The sequence below is a fragment of the Balaenoptera musculus genome, chromosome 1 (assembly GCF_009873245.2).
Source record: "Balaenoptera musculus isolate JJ_BM4_2016_0621 chromosome 1, mBalMus1.pri.v3, whole genome shotgun sequence".
NCBI classification, from domain to species: domain Eukaryota; kingdom Metazoa; phylum Chordata; class Mammalia; order Artiodactyla; family Balaenopteridae; genus Balaenoptera; species Balaenoptera musculus.
In genome coordinates this window covers 85,550,323-85,574,307 of record NC_045785.1, presented here as the reverse complement: position 1 = coordinate 85,574,307, position 23,985 = coordinate 85,550,323, and the positions used below count along the sequence as shown (strand labels likewise).

The 23,985-nt window shown below is 37.0% G+C and overlaps 1 protein-coding gene across 1 annotated transcript in view; it reads left to right on the top strand.

Moving 5' to 3' along the window:
* DPYD (dihydropyrimidine dehydrogenase) overlaps nt 1-23,985 on the top strand; it is a 794,060-nt gene that overhangs the window by 677,950 nt on the left and 92,125 nt on the right. Inside the window, 1 exon segment of the mRNA XM_036825276.1 lies at nt 13,372-13,551. Within this exon segment, the coding sequence (XP_036681171.1) occupies nt 13,372-13,551 (180 nt within the window).

The following is a 23,985-nucleotide window of genomic DNA, read 5'->3' as shown; positions in this document are numbered from 1 at the left end:
GGATGAACTTGAAATAATCAAAGATAGAGAAAGAATTCTTTAGAATGGAAATATTGGTCCTGATCCAAGGAGCCAACTGGATATAAGAGTGATGCAGAAACAAAAAAAATTAAATAAGCGAATCCAGGCACAAATGAACTTAGAGACCTTTCCCTTAGTTTCTCCTGGCTCTATTTTATCTGTTCTTCACCATGGCTAGCATCTAGATTGCTATATATAAACACTTCAACATATATGCATATATGAATGAAAATTAGTAGTTTAGAACATTGCATAATTTGGACATGATACTATAAGTTCAGTCACTGTTAAATGAGGTCTTTATAGAATAATAAATTACATGTTTATCCAGTTGTTATTAAAGGAGACTACTAGAAGAGAAAAATCAAATGACAGCTGCTATCAACATTCAGGTATCTAGAGTGGGACCACCAGATAAGTAATAATCCAAATACAGGCCGAGTTCGGCTGTGACAAACAGTAGGCTGAGTATCAAGAAGAATGCTAGAGAAGTAGAACTGCTTCTTTGCATCCTAGAAATACATTGGTATTCCCAGAAAAGAGTTAAGTGCAAAGAAATTAATGTTTAATGGTGCAGTGAATGGAACAGACTCTAAATGCAATAGAAATTGAAATAAAAATATCTTATTTTAGAGGAAGAGAAAATGAATTATTGACAGAAAATGAAAGAGAACTATGCTCATCACTGAGTGCTGTTACTCTGATATCTTTATCTTGCTTCATTCATTTATTCATTGAACAAATCACATGCCAAGCACAAATCTTTATGTGAGTGTGCAGTGATGAACAAAACAGATATAGTTCCTATCCTTTTATTGTGTCTCTGAAAGCTGGTGAATGAGATCCAGACAATGACACCTACCATACACGTACTTTAGGTACTGACCCAGATACTTACATATTTTATTCGCTATAGTCCTCACAAGAGTTCTATTTTAGATAGATGGATAGATTCATAATATATGTATATAAATATATATATAATACAAAATTTATTTATTTATTTATTTATTTATTCATTTATTTATCCCTGTTTCCACATGAGTGATTGTAGTGGTTACAACAGAAAAGCAAGAGTACACAGTAGTTATGAGAAAGGGTCCTAGAAGCAGACTGACCCAGGATTTGAACCTTTGCTCTGCTATTTATTAGCTGTATGATCTTAGTCAAGGTCCTTAGTTCTCTGACCCTCTTTTACCCATCTGCTAATTGAAGAAAATAATACCACATTTCATGGTGTTATTGTGAAGTTTAAATGTGGTGCTACACATGAACTTGGAACGTAATACCCACTAGGTGAATTTCAAAGCACAGTAAGCCTACAGGAATTTGGGTAAAGTATAAAGAAATGATAGCTACAAAAGAACAGACTGTTAAATATGTAAAGTACATCAGATTTTTCCACCCTTAAGGGTGGTTTACAAGATTCTGGCTTATAAGATTCAGATTTGGGACGGTCCTTATTGTTTCTATTCTTCTTGAGTTCTTCTTCTGCCAAAAGACCCTTGGAGGCCAAGAGGGCCCCTTTAACCCTAGGGCTATCTGGATCAGGTCAGCTATCCAAGACTCCAAATTCCCACCTAAGCAGTAAAGGCACTGTGACTTCAATCCATTGTTAAAGTTCTGAGGCCTGCATAAGTACCTGAAGGACCAGAATATTAAACCAAACCAAAAGTGACAGAGCATTTCAGAACACATTCCATGAGGATAAGCGAAAATCTCCCTCCGATCTAAACATGGGGGAAAAAACCTTCTAATAGGTGAGGAAACCATAGATCTAGGTTTGTCTAGGACAATTTGTTTTTTTTTTAAACATTGTCTTTTTTTTTTTTTTTTTTAGTTAGTTAGTTAGTTAGTTATGGCTGTGTTGGATCTTCGTCTCTGTGCAAGGGCTTCCTCTAGTTGCGGCAAGCGGGGGCCACTCCTCATCGCGGTGCGTGGGCCTCTCACTATCGCGGCCTCTCTTGTTGCGGAGCACAGGCTCCAGACGCGCAGGCTCAGTAATTGTGGCTCACGGGCCCATTTGCTCCACGGCATGTGGGATCCTCCCAGACCAGGGCTCGAACCTGTGTCCCCTGCATTGGCAGGCAGACTCTCAACCACTGCACCACCAGGGAAGCCCCAGGACAATTTTAATTTATGCTGATTGTCCTGGTGTGTTCATGAATAATTTCCCTGTTTACTCTCAAGTGTCATAGTTTCGATGGTAAATCACATGATCACCTCTGAGTATCCTCCTAAAACTCTCAGCCTAGAACTTTTACTGGTGTTTGTTATCTTCCTTCAGGTTAACTCTCATACTCACAAATCATAAAATATGTGCCCTTTTAGTGAGAAATGCAGAAATAAAACTGCTTGTTTGGTCATTGCATTCATTCATCTGTAACCATATTCCAGCAATCCATTTGTGGAAGCTTGAAAACCAGGCATTTTGTTTTCAGGTTCTTGGTCTTCATTAATTTAAAAAATAAAAACCTAGTATACAATTTATTTCCCTGGTCTTTCCACAAAGTCACAAACTTTGTGAGCCTCATGTTTTCTACCTGTATAGTAAAGGAATTAAGAACAAGTCTTTAATGTTCTTTGTCTTTAGGTCTTTAATGTTTAAAAAGAACACATCTTTTTAAAAATACAAACCTTTTTGCTTTGCTTCTCCAGCCTTCCATCGGTGTATACGAGTGCTTTCAGTATATTAACTTGAACATTGGTAGGGTTTTTTTCTATAGCACTTAACTCTGTAAGTATTCACTCAATCAGCTGAAATTTGTCTAACTTTTTTGTCCCAGACTATATCGGCAACTCAGTCAAGATTCTTGACTCACTGATACTAGCTACACACTACTCTCACAAATTTGTGTTTTCATCAGTAATACATTAACCATAAAATCAACTACTGAATTGTGAGGGCTTTGAGTTAAGAAGTGGACAGTATTATTTGAGATGCTATTTTCACATTAATAGCATTTTTCTCGTTGCAGGCAAATAGTCCTTTTTTCTTGGAATGATGAATGTCTGCTTATATTGTTGAATAACCACATACCTTTATCCATCTTCAAGGTCCAGAAAAAATTTTCCATGGGATAATTTGCCCAATAGACATTTCCTTTCTAGGCATTATGACTTATTCTCCTTCTGTCATCCAAACCCCATGTGGTATTTTAGTAAATGATATTGTAAGTCAAGTTTTCACAGCTGTGTTGACTGTTGAAAAAGAGAGATTGCCTAAAATTATGGATTTTAGTCATCTGACAGCTATTGTTTGGATATTTAGTTTCCTTTTCTTGCCCCATTTTGATCATGCGAGGTGCTGAGCTTGCACAATGCTCTATGAAACCCTTGCACCACCACCTGTGTTACTGCAGAGTAATTGAAAATTACTGTGGTAACTGATGCTGCACCACAGCAATAGCCCAGGATGGTGAGATTCTTTTTTTTAGTAGAAAAATCCTACTGCTTCTGAAGCAAAAGGGACCAACCTTCCTCAAACTGCAGCCACAGCCCCTAACTGAAGAATGGGCTACATAAGACCCTGATGTGCAGAAGACTCCAGGCCTTGCCTCGGGTTTTTTTGTCTTGTATTTATGTCTGTGGGGAAGCATGGCCATCAACAGCAATGTCTTTGAGGAGGCAGGTGAGCACTCACCATTCTTTGGCCCTACATGTTGTGCCTGGCTTACCCATTTTATCTCTAGCCCCTCATAAAAGGCAGACAGCGGTGCTGTGTCTCTGTATGATTCTTTTCTATTATTATTTCTTGGTTCAGGTCATAATTGAGATCTGAATCCAGTTGGAACTGACTTTGTAAAGGACGATATAAGGAAGGAGACAGAGGCAATCTCACCTGCAGGGCACATCCCTTTGACTAATCAGCCCAGGCCATCTTCAGTCAAGTTGTGTCATCAACAAAGTACAAGTGAGAAGATCAGTCCCACAGTGCTGTTCTGAATAATAGTCGAGGGAGTGGCCCATCACCTGTGCTGCCTGTAAGAAAGTACTTGGAGAATAGATGAATATATTCTGGTTGGCAAAATGTGGTCTGAATCTCAGTATAAAATACCTTGGAAACACTTTATTCTCTTTAGTCTGTCTTCAGCTGAATGTGGGTTAAGAAATTAATCAGATAGAGAATGACCACAGATGGACATTGAAAAATAGCCTTTCAAGCTCCATGAAATTCCTTCCTTATTGGGAAAAAATAGGTATTCATATACTTAGAATTTGTCAGAAAATATGTAATTTAAAAGGCTAGATAAGAGGATAAGGAATGTAATCGACAATGAAATAGATGACATACAAAACAAAAATTAAGTGACTCCTATACCTTTAGGATTTATCAATGAGTAGCAATTAAAGGACAACTTTGAAAAAAAATTAGTAAGCTTAACTGCTTATCCATTGGGCTTTTTCTGAACTGAACCTTCGCAAAAACAACATCTGTGGGGCTATTTGTTTTTTGTTCTTTTTTCCCCAATCCAATTTGCTATGGTCAGAACATAGAAAACTGAACTCAAAGCCAGATTTCTTAATAGGATGGCATTTGGATAACTATTTTACTTAGTGATCCTGTGCAGTTTAGTACCAAAGCTGAAATAAGCCCTCTCCTTTTGGGGCAAACAAGACGGTATTCTGCTGAATGCTAGAATTTTATCACTTTGAAAAAAAAAAAAAGCTGCTTGAGAGACCTAAGAGTATAAAAGCATTTGAGATCTCAGAAGGAGTTTAAATCAATGCACTGCTACAGTTACAGAGCACATGAAAGAGCCTGCTGTCTCAATTGCCAGGAAACTACTTAGAAACCCTCACTTTGATTTCTTCACGTAGTCCATTACATTACTGCTAAATGCAGTATATAGGGACGTCACAACTTTGATGTTGTACAGCTCCAACAAATGGAAACTAATATGATAGAGCTACTAAGATTTGTGGTTTTATGTGGATATGCAAATATATCCCTATCTAGCTCCCTATGTACTATGTATCTCCAGGGGCTGTCTTTTCACCTATAGCTTTATAAAATCATAATTTTGGTGTTTTATTCATGAATTCTAGTAAGCAGTACCATGTTTATGTAGTACCAAAACCTCACAGGAGGATATTGTTATTCTGAATTATTACTTTAGCAGTATGTATTGTACACAGGTTTCAAAAGTACAATGTAGTTTTATACATGTTTATCAGTACTGGTCAGAACTCAATTCAGTGAGGAATGACTGATTCCATGCCTTCGGAAGATCTGATGTTTTTAATCAGTGGGTGTGGACAGATGGGATTGGAAACTGCATTTTCATCCAACAACAGTAGAGGTCTGTTTTCCAGTTTTAGTAGTAAACCTTCAAGTAGTCCTCCAATTATTAGGATGCTTTTAAAAATCTGTGGATTTCTGCCATTATTGATTAAATAATAAATTTGAAATCATTGTTCAATAATGTGCTTCTTCTTATGAAAATTATAAATATGAGCATATTGAACCATGGAAGACACATTACAATTAAGATTTCGGAATTTAGAGAAGTAAGATAAAAGCAGAGGTCAGAAGATCTGAACCTGACCATTGACTCAACCACCTACTAATCTTCTGAGTTGGGACATTCAATGTTTAGTTTCCATTTCTTCACTCACTAAACATTTAATCACACCTTCTCTGTCTTCCTCTCCGAATTGGTGTATGGACTAAGTGATGACACTTGAAAGGCAGTGCCTTAGCCCAAAAGCTTCAGACCAGGTGGGGAGGCCAGCCCTGCCTCCACCTGTGTGACCACAGACAGTTCATTCAACCTTTTTGGACTCCTAAGCTGTGAAACAAGGAGGCTGGTCTGAAAAATGTCTAAATTCCCTTTTGTCTTTGAAAACAATAAAGCACTATGTAAAATATTGCAGGTGTTTTACATTGCTTAAACAGATTAACCCTTTATCAAAAGAGATTAGTAAAGAGAGATCATAGGATCACTTTTTTCTTCTTTTTCTGGGAAATCTTTTAAGAATTGGATGGATAATCCTCCTTATTCAGTGTTTCATCTATGATTCGTTTCATGGGAATATTCTTGAACTTCTTCCAGCCACATAAGACTCTGTTATTAGTATATTTTGGAATGTGATAAGCATTGCAGAATTTCCATTTTTGCTTAAATGTAGTTACCCTCCAGTATCCCTCTTACTAATGAATGTACAGAAACTTTGAGACTACTTTGGACTTAAATTGTAAACATGTATTTTACTTGCTTACAGTCTGGTGGCACACATTTCTGAGACCTGGAGTGTAGTTTGTCCACCTATGTGGTAAGAAATGAAAAGGAATCATTGTGATCATGAGTTCATCTGAGCTGTGTCTGATACGTCAAGATCTCTATTTAAGAACCTTGTCCTAATGAAACTGAAAAGCTTTTGCACAGCAAAGGAAACCATAAACAAGACCAAAAGACAACCCTCAGAATGGGAGAAAATATTTGCAAATGAAGCAACTGACAAAGGATTAATCTTCAAAATTTACAAGCAGCTCATGCAGCTCAATAACAAAAAAACAAACAACCCAATCCAAAAATGGGCAGAAGACCTAAACAGACATTTCTCCAAAGAAGATATACAGATTGCCAACAAACACATGAAAGAATGCTCAACATCATTGATCATTGGGGAGGTGCAAATCAAAACTACGATGAGGTATCATCTCACACCGGTCAGAATGGCCATCATCAAAAAATCTAGAAACAATAAATGCTGGTGAGGGTGTGGAGAAAAGGGAACACTTTTGCACTGTTGGTGGGAATGTAAATTGATACAGCCACTATGGAGAACAGTATGGAGGTTCCTTAGAAAACTAAAAATAGAACTACCATACGACCCAGCAATCCCACTACTGGGCATATACCCTGAGAAAACCATAATTCAAAAAGAGTCATGTACCAAAATGTTCATTGCAGCTCTATTTACAATAGCCAGGACATGGAAGCAACCTAAGTGTCCATCATCAGATGAATGGATAAAGAAGATGTGGCACATATATACAATGGAATATTACTCAGCCATAAAAAGAAACAAAATGGAGTTATTTGTAGTGAGGTGGATGGAGTTAGAGTCTGTCATACAGAGTGAAGTAAGTCAGAAAGAGAAAAACAAATACAGTATGCTAACACATATATATGGAATCTAAGGAAAAAAAAAAAAAGGTCATGAAGAACCTAGTGGCAAGACGGGAATAAAGACACAGACCTACTAGAGAATGGACTTGAGGATACGGGGAGGGGGAAGGGTAAGCTGGGACAAAGTGAGAGAGTGGCATGGACATATATACACTACCAAACGTAAAATAGATAGCTAGTGGGAAGCAACCGCATAGCACAGGGAGATCAGCTCGGTGCTTTGTGACCACCTAGAGGGGTGGGATAGGGAGGGTGGGAGGGAGGGAGATGCAAGAGGGAAGAGATATGGGAACATATGTATATGTATAGCTGATTCACTTTGTTATAAAGCAGAAACTAACACACCATTGTAAGCAATTATACTCCAATAAAGATGTTAAAAAAAAAAAAGAAAGAAAAGAACCTTGTCACATTTTCAAAATATCATTTGAAAGAGGTGCTACTCTGTTGCACAAAAACAAGTGCCAGCCCCACAGTTTTCTATTTCTATAGAACTCTTCTTGGCCAAATTATTTGCCTGGGATTAGTATTTTTAATCCAGTTTGAATTCTGTTTGCTAGTTTTCTAGTACATTGTCTTTTATGTTTCAAGGAGTTTGTTTTCCTTTACAGGCAAAAGTTTCCATTTTGACCTCCACCAGGCCCTTTAAATTCTAGATTACCTGCTAATAACTATGAGGTTTGATACCATTCTGTCTGAATGGTACTATAATTTCCACAGCAGTTCCACCTACATGAGGTAATTGAATCCTCACAGTAATGAATTAGCTATCATCATCCACTGTTTTCAAATTGGGAGGTGTGAGAGGAGGAATCAAAAAGCTAAAAGACTAGCTTCAGTCACACAGGTGCTGAAGGACAAAGCTGGGTCTCAGACATGTCTTCTGACAACAAGACCAGAGCTTTTTTTGAGGTCGTTACTTAATGTAAATAAAAATAATATCCGTGACCTTCTTTTACTGCATTAGACCAAAGAAGTATAGATTTAAAAAATTATATTCTGCCTAATTCATGCTCTAATCATTTATTCATGTTATGAAATTTATTTTTGGTGCCAATCTAGCTTACTAAGTGCTAGCTACTAGTTTATGCACTTAAATACGTTGCCTTTTACGTTGCCTCTCCTATGTGCTAAGTATTTAATCTCCATTTTTAAGTGAAGAAAGTTGCTCATACTTAGGCAGCTAAGATGCAGTTTAAACCTGATTCTGCCCAACTTCTACATGTATGCTCTTAACCCCTAGGCTATACTACTTGCTATGGCATAAAAACCACTCAATTAGACTTTAAGAAATAGTTCTTCAAGTCCAAGCTCTTTCCATTGTTAAAGTAAAAATACTACCCTCTCCCCTGCCTAATTCACAGTTTTATTCGGAGTATTGAAAGTAATCGTGTATGTAAAGGACATTTTTAAAATATAAATCACCATAAATAGGTAATTTACTATTAATATGGTTAATCTCATTTAATGAGAAATAATGAGAAAGGAATAGCACCCCTCAACCCTCTGTCACCTCCCTGGTATTTTTACAGTCGCTTTACGTAGACAGGCTTCAATTAAATGTGGTTGCACCTAAAGTGAAAATTCAGGGCCCTGTGTCAGACCTCTAGAGGATACTGTTCGGTGGCCCCGGGAGCTTCACAGCACACCTCAAAACACGCTGCCCAGGGGGTCACCACCTACTCAGCCCCTGCACAGGGCTGGCCCTGCTGAGAATCCAAGGGCTCCTATCTAGAACAGCTCACCGTAGGGAGAGTCACGCTTATGGAAATAATTAATGGTGGCAATGATCCTTATAATGGCACCTGATGCCCTGCTGCGAAGAAAGATAAACCAGCCTTCACCATAAAGAACTTACAAATTATACTGAGCAAACACGTTAACAGCTATTAAGAGTCCTAATCAGAGCTGTTAAACAAACAATTAAGAGATGTCATATAAAATACACCCATTTAGGAATAGCAGCTACATGTTTGGAGTTTTAAAAGGAACCATTTACCTTTGAGATAGAGATAAAGCCCTCAGTGCAGGTGAGGCAAGAGCGAGGCACCTTTCTGAGCAAAACCATTTTCTGAGCATCAAATCCCATGGACAAAGCTCTGTTCCCAGTGGTGTGCTTGCATCCTAAGTTTATTTTGGGTCTCATTACTATTTCATCAGAAAATTACTCTCGTTTTCTCAGAGGTGACTTACTATTATAAGTAGTGCTGCTTTAAAGGGCCTTGAAAATGTTGCTACAGTCTAATAGTAAAAATCAAGAAATTATTTGTTTGGAAGAAATTTACTTTGCAGACAGCATTTCAGGATAAGATGAGATTCATCCCCACCAGTGCTTAAATCCTTGCTCTTCTAAGTGTAGACCAGTGACATCAGCACCACCTGGGAGCTTGTCACAAATTCAGAACCTTGGACCTCACTCCAAACCTACAGAAACAGAATCTGCATTTTAATAAGACCCTCCTATAATATATATATATTAACATTTTCAAAGAAATATCAGTGTGAAAGCTTCTGTTATCAGAAATTATATCAGAAAATTAATATTTAATCTTATGGATAGTAAAAGGTAAATTACTCACTTTAGGAAGGTATATAAATAGTGTGACATTTGCTTGATGATGAAACATATCTGAAGTGGTCCCCTCTGACACCCATGCCTGATGGTGGCGTCCAGGGTTTCCAGCATATCACACCATCCCAGCCATGTTCAGTCGCCATCTGGTAGTCTCTCCTCCCTCTTCAAGTTCTGTGTCCCCTTCACATGCTCAGTGTAGCTCCCAATTATGTGAAACACTAGCACTATAGGGTAAAGTGCATACAAGAGGGTGGGAAAAGAGGGAGTCTTTTTAGTCTTTAGCCTCACATGTTCTTCCACAGTTAAAATACACAAGTCTACTTTTTGATCACTCCAGCACCACTTGGCTGAGTCTACTCTATATAAATTGTGCCATGTTTGTGGATTAAGAGAAGTAGTGGCTCTTGTATCTTCTCATTGGAAAAGTTAGGGAGGATTGAGATTCAACTTGACTATTCATACACTGCAGAGTATCTAGAGTCCTTTTAGCAGCAGGTTTTCACAGCAGTCATGAACATCCCATAAATTACATGATGTGATGTGATTTTCAAAATCTGATTTCTTATGTTCATATGGGGAACTATTTTAAGACTATAGTAAAAGTATACCCATTAACATATACTACAAAAAAAACAGAATCTCACAGTGAACAAAGAAGATTAAGTAAAGCATCAGTTGACTTTTACAGTTGAAAAAAAAATCCTGTGGAGGAAATTATAATGATGTTCTTTATAATTGTTCTGAAAAGAAAATCAACTCTAAGAAAGTTATAACAGGCCTAATTAATGCTTAAATTGTTCCTCCTGAGAAACAAATTTTTTTATGTGATATAAATGGACTTCCTAGAAAATATTCTTGTCTGTATTTAGTGGTTATTCAATGTTCTTTCCTGCACTGTGGTAACATACAGCCCTTCACAATAGGAAATGAAAGGTTTTTATTTCTGCTTTTTGGTTTTGCCTTGTTGTTTTTACTCATAGTGTACAAGTAAGAAGTAAATAAAACAGGAGGACATTGACAATTTTTATCTAGCAGTATCGAGTTTTCAAAACAATAGTTATATTTGGGTTGAAGATAATTGATCATTTAAAATTGTATATACATGTGTTTGGGTCATGGAAAAGATAATTGTAGTTACATGAAAAGAGTTTTCCTCCGTGAAGGTCTACACCTTAGTCACCTTAGACTGCACGGTCATGAATTATGCAGTATAATCCACTTTCTAACCATGTGGCCTGCCTGGGGCAAGTCTCTGCATCTCACTTCCCTCATCTGTAAAATAGGGCTAAAAATTAAACCTACCTCAGCGTTATTTTGAGGACTAAATGATATAACTTCCTTATGGAAAAACCGGAATGAACTTTTTGGACAACCCAATACATTAAAAAGTGTTTAACAGAGTGTGTGGCCCATAGTAAGAGCTCATCTCATGTTAGATATTACATTGTTTTCTTCTTACCACACCATCATTCAGCCAATTTTGACAGAAATTTAATATACAGAAGCCATTCTGTCCTATTCTGAAATATAAAATGTCCACATTCCCCTAAAACATAGCTATTTCCATCCTTATTAAAATAAGATACAAAATTCTCCCACTTATACCCCTAGCTCTCCTCTTTCTCTTAATAGGAGCAAAACTTCTCATCAGAGCAGTCTGACTTCATATCGTCACATCCTCAATCCTCATCCATTCTTCAACTCGCTATAAGATGGCTTCTGCCCTGTTGCAGAGCTTCTCCCCCATAAATGCTAAAGTCTTTTGATTGGTAAATTTAACGATCACTTTTCACCTCTGATGTTACTGACCTTCGTGCAGCATTTGATGTCTTCCATGATGCTGTCTTGTATCTCTTCTGCTTAGTGTCCTTCATGGTCTTCCTTAGCCTTCCTTTTAAATGCTCATATTCCCAGAATTCCACACTTGGACTTCTTTTTCATATATATGATGAAATCACTACCACTTTTTGCTGAGAACTCTTAGGTATATATTTTTCTTGCCCTTTCTCTGTCTCTATTTACTTCCCATTCCTTGTTCTGGAACCCCTTAGTGTGTTTTCAATAAATTTTCTCAACCAGCCTAGCAATAGCTAGGTATCAGGTAGTGCACTAGGCATGAGGATTACAATAAAATGTATTAATTAAAGACTCAGAAGGCTTTAAGAGAACTTGAAATAGAATATGATTTATTCTATTTTCAGGTATTTCTTCATCTACATTCATGTATGACATGGTTTTTCTTTATTGGCTGCAATCACCAGCAACTATGTTATATGCTAAGAATTTAACATCTGGGAAGATGGGATAGAAGTGAGTTTTGCTTTGCTTAGTTTTGTTTGGATGGCTGTTTCTCTGGATTGATTTGAAATATAGATGAGGAGAGGTGTTGAATTCTATATGGTAAGTTTTGAATTTGAAGTGATGATGGGCCATATGGGCGAGGAGGTCCTACTGGCAGTTGTAAATGAATCTCTGGAGACTATGTATGGTATCAAAATTGGAGAAGTATCTTTGTAAATAATCAACCTGGAGTGTTTCTCTAAATCCACTAAATTCAAGCTCTAACTCAAATCCTAACACAGACTCTCAAGTATATTTTTATTTGAATGATCCTAATTTCTCAGAATCAACCTTCCTTAACTCTAGAATTAAATCTCTATTTTCTAAGAAATGTCACTCACATTTAAAAAATCTCTTCTGAATTACGCATTCATTCAACATATACTTATTAAGAGCAGAATAAATGACAAACTCTGTGCTGGTCCCTGGGGATAATAAGTTGACCAAAATAAAATAGCTTCTTCCCTCCTGAAGCTTCAGTCTATTGGGGGAGGGAGCTGTCAATCAAATAACCTTGCAAGACTTAGAAGTCAAAAATATATGAGCTAAAGAAGGTCTTAACTTATTTTGGGCTCCTGGAGGCCTCCTTGAGGAAGTGATAATTCCCATGAGACTGAAGCTGGGCTGTTAGCCATACGTAGAAGGGAAAGACCTTCTAGGCAGCGAGATCTCATGAGGTCTTAAGGCAAAGAAAGAATGTGGCGAATTCGAGGAAAAGAGGAAAGATCTGGGTGACTGGAGCACAGTGAATGCAAAGGGAGACAGTGATAGATGAGGCTGAAGAGGCAGGCAGTGGTACATGAGGGCTGAGTTCATGGGTGAGCCGCACTCCAGCTCAGCAGGACCACCTCCTCGCGTGAGAACCACCTCCAGGCTGCACGTCTCAACGGAGGGAGAATGAGAGAGTTAAAATGTCCATTCTCATGTTGTGCTAAATTTCACTCCTTGGAAATTCTTCTGGTTGGACCTAATTTTTTACAGCCATACTGACTATACCTGCCATACAGTAAACCGCACGTGTTTAAAGTGTACCTTCTGATGTTTTGAAATATGTGTATACCTGTGAGACCATCACCACGTCAAGCTGATGAACGTATTCACAGTCCCTGAAAGTTTCCTGTGCCCTTTTGTTGTCCTTCCCTCCCTACCACTCCCATCCCCTCCAGGCAACAACTGACGTGTCATGCTTAGAACAGTGCCTGGCACATAAAATAAATTGTGTTGACTATGTGAAAAGTGAGGCTGTTTGGAGAATTAGCTCTTAGTTTGACTTTTAGTTGGTTGCTCCACCTTTTCTAGGTATGCAGTGCTGTTCAGAATCAGGATTTCACTGTCATTCAAGACTACTGCACTGGCCTCAAAGCCTTGCTTTATCTGAAAAGCATTGAAGAGCTACAAGACTGGGACGGGCAGAGTCCAGCCACCGAGAGTCACCAGAAAGGGAAACCAGTTCCTCGCATTGCTGAACTCGTGGGAAAGGTATGTGGCCACCTCTCCTGGGTTGTCCTTGAGAACTCTGCCTTTTCCACTTTCTATTTCAGGTCTTGTTTGCCCTCCTACTATCTCACTAACAGAGGAAACACAGTGCCCATTTGATGTGATTTCTGCTGTAGAATCGTTCTGAAGGAGGCTTGAATACAACTCTATGATAGGTCTCTGAGTTACATTTTTATGAAACCAATATAACACAAGGTCATATAAAAGAAAAAGATTGAAGTTTATAGTGTAAAGTGCCTCCAAATTCTTGCTTACTGTGGTGATGACTGGCATTCTTTCCAGTGGGAGGCTGGAGATTTCTTTACTCTTTAACAAGCTCTGGAAATTATAACATTACCTTTCTATTTTCAAGACAATCAAATCACTGGAGCCCTGAATAATATGATGAAGTTTTTAAAATTAAAATCTAATCAGTATCTTTTGTAACTGCTTCTGCTATGTGGTTAAACCTGGGCTCAAAAGGTTATGTCCCAACTTTCTCACTAACTGCTATTTTCAGAGAAATATACACTACATTTACATTTTGTATAATACAGTGATTTTAACAAATCTTTTCTAAAACAACATTCAGCATTTCGCCTTTGTATTTCCTTTGTATTATTCTAAATAGATAACCATTGTCAGAAGACGTTTCTTGAGTCCTGAATGAGGGGAGGAAAAATTATAATTCTTAGTCTTTTCAGCTTGTCACTACATCAATAATTAACTTTAAAAAAAGAGAGGCAAGTAAAAAGATTCTTTAAGGAAGAATTTAATAATTCAAATGAATTTTAACTTGAAACAGGTCACATGAAAAAGAATGGAAAACAAAAACCCTGGGTACTCTGCCTTGGATGGCAGGGTTGGGTACTCTGCCTTGGATGGCAGGGTTAGGGACTCAGAAAGAATAAGAAAAACATCATATAACAATTTACATTTGGCTAGTTTTAATGGGAAATATCACTATTCCTCTCCAAACAGATAGCCAAAAATAAGGGCTTCTTGGAGAATAATGTGTATCCCTGCAAGTCCAGTGATGAAAAATAAAAGGGAGAAAGAAATAAAATCTTACAGTGTGGATTCCAGAAAAATATCGTGATGAATGACTCCATGAGTGACAATCAAACAAAAAGGCTGGGTGACATTAATATTTATAATATTATAATTAGCAAGACTGTGCCTAAGCAGCATTATTAGTGTAACTAATCATATTATCATAAACTGAGTCTGCAAGTATTTAGACAGTGAGTGTTCTTGCCTTTATCAATGACCATCAATATCCTAAAATTGTTCATAACTAAAAAAAAATTACAAATAACTTTACACTCATCCAATGTAGATGTATAAAGTCAATTGTTTCTGACATGGTAGTTTTGATAGTTTATGACTGTCTATAAAAGCATTGTCTCAAATGTATGCAGTCACCATGCAAGCTGAAATGGAAGTAGCTGCATTGCACTGTGCCATTTTTGTCTTTAAAAGACTTCCACACTCATTTGAAAACTTACATATTCAAATAAAAGATGGATAATGATGGAGACACTTGTGTCAGTGACTTAAGTGGAAATTGATTTTCTGATAGTTTGAATCTAGATTCAGACTTTATTTTAGTAAGTCCAGCCTTCATCAAAATCATAAGTGTAATTTCCAGCATTATCATTTGTTAAAAAAAAAAGAAAAGATTTTGCCTATGTGATTATATTAGCAATTCATTTCTCAGCACTAAGTTGAGGAACAAGCAGATGGTCTGGTAATAGATCTATGCTCCAGAGTCTCTGGTGAGGGCTGACATGACTCAAACAATAGGTGACTATCCCCTTTAGGTTAATATCCCTAATAGTGAATCAAAGCACTGTGGCTTCCTAGCTGTTCGTTCCTAGTGTTGCAGGTGTGTGTGTGTGTATGTGTGTGTGTGTGCATCTTTGAAAATAATTCATATCATATTCTCATTAGCTAAAGAATAGGATGCTGGTTCTTACCCTGTTTTCATGCTAAAGGGACAAGAGAAGTTGCAGACCCTTTTTAGAAAGCTCCGCTGGAAGTAGCTGGCTTCTTTAGACAGGAAAAATTTGTTTGGAAAGTACAACTGTTACTCTCTTTCATCTTTCACTCAGATGTCAGGCTAGAATAAATTAGAGTAGAAATTTCGAAGAAACGAATTACAGTACAGTGTTTGAAGATGGAGGAAAAATGAGACTTGAGCCATGGAAACAAATTAGTTTGGCCAAATTAGTCATGTTATCTTTCAAGCAATTAGTATATTTAATATATGTAATTAGTATATTTAATATAGTCTCCCTAATGCATACCTCACGTATAAATTGATTAAACTTCCCAAGCAATGTTTCTTCATGTGACTTTGGAAGAGCAAGAAATCAGGCATTTATGGTTTGCTCTGGTCTTACGGTGCAAGTTGTATAAATTCGTGCCCGCAAGCATGAAAGCGGATCCCACAGGAAGAGCAGTCATCACCTCTGCTACACCACAAAGCTATTGATCTCCAACTCGTGGTGCTTAAAAACCATGTGGCATGCTTATGAAAATGTAGATTCCCAGGCTCCGCTCCTAGAGATCCTGATTTCATTGGTCAAAGGTGAGTCCAGGAATCTGCATTTTAACATCCTGATTCTGATGGAAGCATACAAGGATCCACATTGCCAAGAAGAATGAAGGCAAGAATAGCAACCGAATATAATCAGAGCTTGAGAATGGGAACAACACAAGCTTCTCTTGAGGGAGAAAGCTGGTAAGAAATGATTTTGAGCTGGAAGAGAAATGAAATAGAGAGTCAGGAGAGGAAATCCAGAAAAGCAGCACACTGGGCTCTGAATGGCCAGTGGTTGAAAATACCCATTGAGGAACCAGGGGCAGGGAGTTAGTTCAGCAGCTGGGTCAAAGACATGTAAGCAAGAAGAATTGTAAGGACAGATACAGTTCTCAAAGCATGACATCCAGAGTCCACGCAGACAGTCAGCAATGAGGAAGTCTGTGAGGATAGGAAGGGGAGGCTATTCACAGTATCATCAAAAAGGAGGCGCATCGGTAGCAAGGCACTCTTATTGTATACTCAGTTACCTTAATCCCCTCTTCTACCTGGTGAAAACCTGGTGACTTAATAAAAGTGAAGTGTTTGCTTGCTACGTATGGGACAGTGGTTACCAACAGATTTCTGAGTAAGACTGTTAGGTTTCCATGATGCTTCCTTACTTACTAGCTAAGCAACTTGGACAAGTTAATTAATCTCTCTAAATCTGTTTCTAAAACTATGAAATGTGGATAACCACAATACAAGTCCACCATCTCTCATTAACACTTCTGAAACCCAAAATGCTCTGAAACCAAATGTTTCACATAACTCATTTGGCAGCAAACCCGGCCTGAACTGATGTGAGGCTTTTATAATCTTTATTTATTACTCTTAGACTGAACATTTACGCGTGTACTGCAGAGCGACGAATGTGTTGAAGTCCAGGTTGCCACACCACATCTTGCTGTAGGTGCTAGGGAAAAGGTAGTATGTGTACCATTTTTCTTTCCTAAAGTCCAAAAAAAAATTCTGCATTTTGAGCTACGTTTGGCCCCAAGTATTTTAGATAAAGCGTTGTGAAGAATACTGAAATGAGAATATAGCTGCAATTATACCTTTATCCACAAATTCTTCTTTAGAGTTGGAGACAAAGTATATATTTTAGTGACATTAGAAAGTAAACTGTTAGTATTTGGCATTTTTAGGTGTGGAAATAAGAATTATGTGGAGATTATTTGCTTGAGAAACATGAAAGAAATTGGATGCTCCAATATTAGAACAGAAAATGTTACAGTCAGAAAGCATGGGAGGAAATGACTTCACTTCTTTGTGCCTGAGATGAAGGATTCCTAAGCAAGAGCCTTTGAAAGGGAAACAGCACAGGACAACACTACTGATTGCTTGGGCTCTGTGTTCATTTTCACATGCTGTTCCTTACATCTGAAATGTCTTTCCAATTCACTAAAGAGTAATGAAAGCATCTGCTTCTCTTTGAGTTATCCTCTGACCTCTACACCAAAATTAATTTCTCCTTCTCTTCTTCAACCTTAGTTGCAACCAGTATCACACAGCATTTGAATTTTTGCATGTCTGTTTCTTCTACCAGACAGTCTTCTTCACCTTTGTATCCCAATTCCTGGGGACCCACTGATACTCAGAAAGGGCTTAATAAATGATGCTCAAATAAGTAACTGGGGCTTCCCTGGTGGCGCAGTGGTTGAGAATCTGCCTGCCAATGCAGGGGACACGGGTTTGAGCCCTGGTCTGGGAAGATCCCACATGCCGTGGAGCAACTAGGCCCGTGAGCCACAATTACTGAGCCTGCGCGTCTGGCTCCGCAACAAGAGAGGCAGCGACAGTGAGAGGCCCGCGCACCGCGATGAAGAGTGGCCCCCACTTGCTGCAACTAGAGAGAGCCTTCACACAGAAACGAAGACCCAACACAGCCATAAATAAAATAAATAAATAAAATAAATAACCCCCCCCCAAAATAAGTAACTGAATGAATAAATCAATGTTGTAAGAAAACAGCTAAGTGGTAGAACTAAATATTAGTAGTCAATGACTTATCAAGCCATCACTTTTCCCATGACATCGGAAATGAAAAAATGTAAAAAGGAAAATAATAACTTTGAACTTAAAGTTCCTTTTGGTGTATAAGTCTAGTTTAGTAAAATGAAATGGAAAGAAGCCAGAGTGGAAAGAGTGAGATAGGCAAGTGAGCAACCTGCATTCCTTCTAGGATTGGCAAAATGTACCTAGAGTATAAGCTTCTTTAGGGCCTAGACCACACCCTGCGTGCCAGTGCCTGACCCAATGTCTACCATGTAGGAGCAACAGCGTGGTAGCCGAATTGATGAATGATATATTGATCACTCTTTTTTTTTTTTTTTAAGATCTGTCTTAAATGTCACTTACTTTGTGAAGCCATCTATGACTCTCTTCCTCTTCCTCTGGGAAAATTGTCACTCCTTTCTCCTACAGCCCTTTGTTCATACAACTGCTATTGCAGTTATGACATTATCTTCTAGTTAACATTACTTCTTGTCCATCGCTGAGCTCATTATGAGCATCTTGAAAACAGAGATCATGTCTTACACTTGAGTTTTCAAGCACCTAGCACAATGCTACATGTTTATAGAATTAAGTTGCACAGACTATCTGTGGTGTCCTTATTTAGAAGGAAAAAAAGGAAGCAAATTTATAATTAAAATTCCAGCCAGGCCTTTCAAAAATAGCAGGCATTTTAGAAGAAAACAGTAAATGTGCCAAATTACTTTCAGTAGGTATTAAAATATGATGAAATACATATCATTGATATTAATAAGTGAACATAATGTGTACTCATTAAAAAGCTTTCATTAGGATAAAATCAGAGAAACTGTCGTGGTGCTTGTATAATGACTCATAAAACAAGGCTTTATTTTGATGATAGAAACCAAAATTGGTGCATCTATATGACCAGATGCATCATTCTCATGTTTTTAAAACCAAAAGTAATATGATTTTGTAAAACTACTGCTATCTGGTTATGGTGTTTGATATGTAGATGTCTATCATTTATTTGTCTCTGGTATATTATCCAACACAGAGAACAAAGACGTATCCACAAGGAATATATAATGTCATAAGCATGACCATCACAAAAGTCCTAATAATAACAGTCTCAGAAGAGGAGAGTGGTATCTCCTGTTTACCCACAACTTTAAAAGTTTTATGTCTTCATGCTATTTATTTTTTCATGCTTTTTATGTTTCCAAATTGAGATAAAATTTACATAAAGAAAAAACGTCTGTCTTTAAAGACACAGGTCTTAAATAAACCATTTGATGAGTTTTGACAAATGATATACCCATGCAACTCTTAATTCTGTCAAGATACAGAACATTGTCAACACCTCAAAGATTCCCTTTTGCACTCTCCCAGTCATTAGCTCTCCCTCCTCCTCACCACCAGAAGCAAACACAATCTAATTTCCATCAACATAGATTAGTTTGTTCATACTCTTTAGCATCGTATAATTAGAATTCCACATTGTATGTTTTTTTGTGTGTAGTTACTCTCACTCAGCACAATGTTTCAGAGATTCATCCATGATTTGGGGAGTGTTAAGTAATTCATTTTTTTTATTGGTAAAAAATATTTTATTGTATAAATATACCACAATTTGTGTATTTATTCAAAATGACATTTGGGCTGTTTTCACTTTCCCATTATTATAAATATATCTGAAATAAGCATTCAGGCATAACTGGTTTTGTGAATACATATTTTCATTTCTCTTGAGTAAAACCCAGGAGTGTAATATCTGAGTCATAAAGTGATTTGTATGCTTTATAAGAAACCTATAAACAGATTTCCAAAGTGGTGGTACCATTTTACACTGCTACCAACTGTGGATGGGTGTTTTGGTTCTTCCAGCCAACATTTAGTATCCTCTGTCTTTTTAATTTTAGACATTTTAGTACATGCACATTGGTATGCCATTGCAATTTTAATTTTCATCTCCCTGAAAATTAATGATTTAAACACTTCTTTGTGTCCTTATTGTCCATCGATATATCTTCTTCTGTGAAGTGTCTGTTCAAATCTTTTGTCCACTTAGAAGTTGGGTTTATTTTTAATTAAACTTTAGGAGTTCTTTATATGTTCTCAGTACAAGTCCTTAGATGCAGGAAAAGCATTTGAAAAAATCCATCATTTACTCATCATAAAACCCTAAGCAATCTAGTGGGAGGAAACGTCCTCAATCTGATAAAGGGAATGTACAAAAATTCTACAGCTCATTTCATATGTAATGGCAAAAAAATAAACTTTTTCTCCTAAGATCAAGAACTAAGCATAAATGTCTATGCTCACTACTTATATCCAGTATTATACTGGAGGTCCTAACTAGTGCAATAAGGACATGAAAAGAAAAAAATGGCATCCAGTTTGGAAACAAAGGACTAAGACTGTTTTCATTTGCAGATAGTAATATTGTGTACATAAAACATCCTAAAGAACCTATAAAAACACTATTAAAGTCAATAAATGAACTAAGCAAAGTTTCAGGACAAAAGACAATATACAAAAGTCAGTTGTATTTCTATATGAACAACAGGAACAATAAACAATCAGAAAATTAAATTTAAAAATGCCATTTACAATAGCATTTAAAAACTACAAAGTACTTAGGAACAAATTAAAATATATGCAATAGCCACCCACTGAAAACTACAAAGAACTGTCGAGAAAGATTAATGAAGAAATATCAATGGAGAGATATGTTAAGATCTCAGTTCTCTCCAAATTGATCTGTAGAGTTATGACAATCCCAATCAAAATCCCAGCACACGTTTTTGTAGAAGTTGATAAACTGATTCTAAAATTTACATTGGATTCCAAAGGTGCAAGAATAGCCAAAACAATCTTGAAAAAGAACAGACTTAGATGATTTGACCTATCTGCCTTGAAGACTTTCTATAAATCTTCAGTAATCAAGCAAGTGTGTTTTAGTGTCAGGATAGACAAATAGATCAATGGAAAGTCCAGAAGTAAACCCACACATATACACTCAATTGATTTTTGACAAAGGCACTAAAGCAATCCAATGGAGAAAGGAAAGTCCTTTTGATAAATGGTGCTGGAATTAATGGATAACCATAGATATAGATATATATTAATGAACCTCATACTTTCCTCACACAGGACACAAAAGTAATTTTAAATATATCATAGATATAAAAGTAAAAAGTAAGACTATAAAATTTTTAAAGAAAATATAAGTAAATATATTTACTTATAAGGAAAAATTTTTAGATAGGATACAAAAAGCACTAACCATACAAGAAAAAAAAAATGATAAGTTGCACTTCAAAAGGCAAGTGCTCATCAAAAGGCAAGTTAAGGAAATGAAAATTTAAGTCACAGAATGAGAGAAAATATCCATAATACTTATATCTCACAAAGAACTTGTGACCAGAATAAATATATGTAATACTTTATGAAAGTAAACTGGATTTGAAATAATTTAATCTTATCAACTAGTACATGGAATCTTACAATGAAAAATCCACTGTGAGGGAGCCCGTGGGCTCTTGCAGCGAACTCCCATCCATGACCACTTGCACAGCTAGCCCAGAAAAGAGAGAGAAAAAGTGATGAAAGCCATTTTCTTTCAACTTCATCTTACGGCCTCGTAGATCTTGTCCATGCTATTTTCTCTCATTGCAGCTTTGTCCCTGCGGTTATGTTTTGGGGATACATTATACAGTTAGAAAAGTTCCAGATGACATGTTACATTTCTGTCAGTTACTTGGGTAACGATTGAAATAGAAATCAGTATTATTGCTTTCTATGACTGATTGCATGAGGCTAAATATTTTTTATTGTTTTAGTTCATTTCATAGAACATGGCAAAAAAAATAAAGCATCAGTTCCTGGAAATTCAAACTTTCCAAAATTACCAAATGAGCCTACTGCATAGATATTATGGGAACTTATCTACATCTCTAAATATCATCAGATGGTTTGAGTAGTATCTTAGGTAGAATGCTGAATTGCCAAGTATCCTTTAAGAATAGGGCAATCACCTGATTATTCCTACTTATAAGCAAAAAATGTTGGATAAGATTTGATATCCCCCTCTTGTAGTCCTGAGTGTCTCATCAGCTCATTAACGTGTAAGGATCCCACAAAGGAGTCAATGTGCTGCTGTAGTAAAAAGAGCACTGTGTTTGGAGTCCAGCAGGTCTGGGTTTGAATCCCACCTCAGTGTCTTACTACTGGGTGAACTTGGGCCAACCACATGAATCCTACAGTTCTCCTTTGCTGAAATGCCAAAGTGAGATAATGATACTGATTTCATGGGTGCTTTGTGAGGACCAGAAATCATATATATGATGTATGTAGCACATAGCAGGCATTCAATGCATGGCAGTTATTTTTATAGTTAATTCTAACATAGATAGATTGGGGTAATTTGGATATGTGAGATATCTGTATCCAAAATATATGGATAACCTTAGGGTAAGCATAAACATTTGAGCAATGCTTTATGAGTGGATTTCTTCCATCTTCTGTGTAGATTTTCCAGCTGATACTCATACATTATTTTTATACATTCTCTTGGCTTTCTATTGATAACATGCCCTTATTAGGTTAATTTTGTTTGATCTGCTTAAAAGCCTGCAACTTTGTCCTTTGAAGCACTCCCTTTCATACACACAGAAAAGCTCCTAAACAAATCAGAAATGTTTGCTTTCCAAGCAAAATGGAGATGAATTTGTTAATTTGGGGTTTGGGCAGTAAACTAGCATGAATGGTTCACCATTGGTCCTAAAATAGGTGAAAGGGAGGGGCCTACTTTGTTGCCAAATCAGAGTAACTATATCAGAATTTAATATCAACAGTTACAGGAGGTGCTGGTAGAAGTCTCTCATGTTATGGGAAGAGATAGTTTTGCATTGCTTATAACCAGAATAGTGTGTGTCCCTATAAACCTTCCCAGCTTGTTTTCTCTCCCATCTCAGGCGTAGGTGGGTTCATTTCACAGGGGAACTCTGATATTTGGTAGCAGTTACTGAGAGCACTTTGTAGAGGAGAATTCTAACTCAAAGCCAAGCGCAGCGGAGGTATGTGATCAATTGGTAATGCCTGCATGGGCACCGACACAGAAAGATGTTGCAGGATATGTATGGCTTTCCACTTCCTGGAGTGTGGAGCACTGACAGCTTGACTGGTTTAGGAATTTGGGCAGCAATGAGCTCTTGAATTTGTAACCATTATACCTACCTTGTTGCAGTCCACCACCGTGTGCCTGAAATAAAATATAAGCCATACAACATTTTTACTGTTGCCAGCATTCCATCATGCTTTTAAACATTATGATTCCCTATTTCTTCTCACTCATTAAATTGATATCTAATCGCCAAGTACAAATGAAATTATTCCCTTTGTCACTTTCATGAAAGTAAGTGGTTCAGTATAATTCCTCATACTTCATCAAATATACTACTTTAATCAGAATGCACCTCATTAATATTAATTATATACTTAGAACTTGTGTAAAAGTGCTTTTCATCTTCAACACAAGTTACCCACATTAATTCTGATGGTACTTTTAAGCCAGGAAAAAAAATTAGGATTTTTCTTGTTCTGGTGGGGACTGAGGATTTGTAAAGAAACCATTAGTATAAGCATGTAAGATAAAATCTGAATTCAAATACTATCCTTAAACTCATCTCCTATCCTCCCTCCTAAGAACTCTACAAAGTCAGTGAACATTTATCGCAAACCAGTTAGCTTTGTTCCTAATCCTGATTTTATGGAATAAAGCAAAATCTCTCTCTGTAATTCTGAGCTATGCCCCTGAGATTCCCCTGAGAAAAAAATAGGTATTTGTTATATCTCTGTTTAAGCTCACTGAC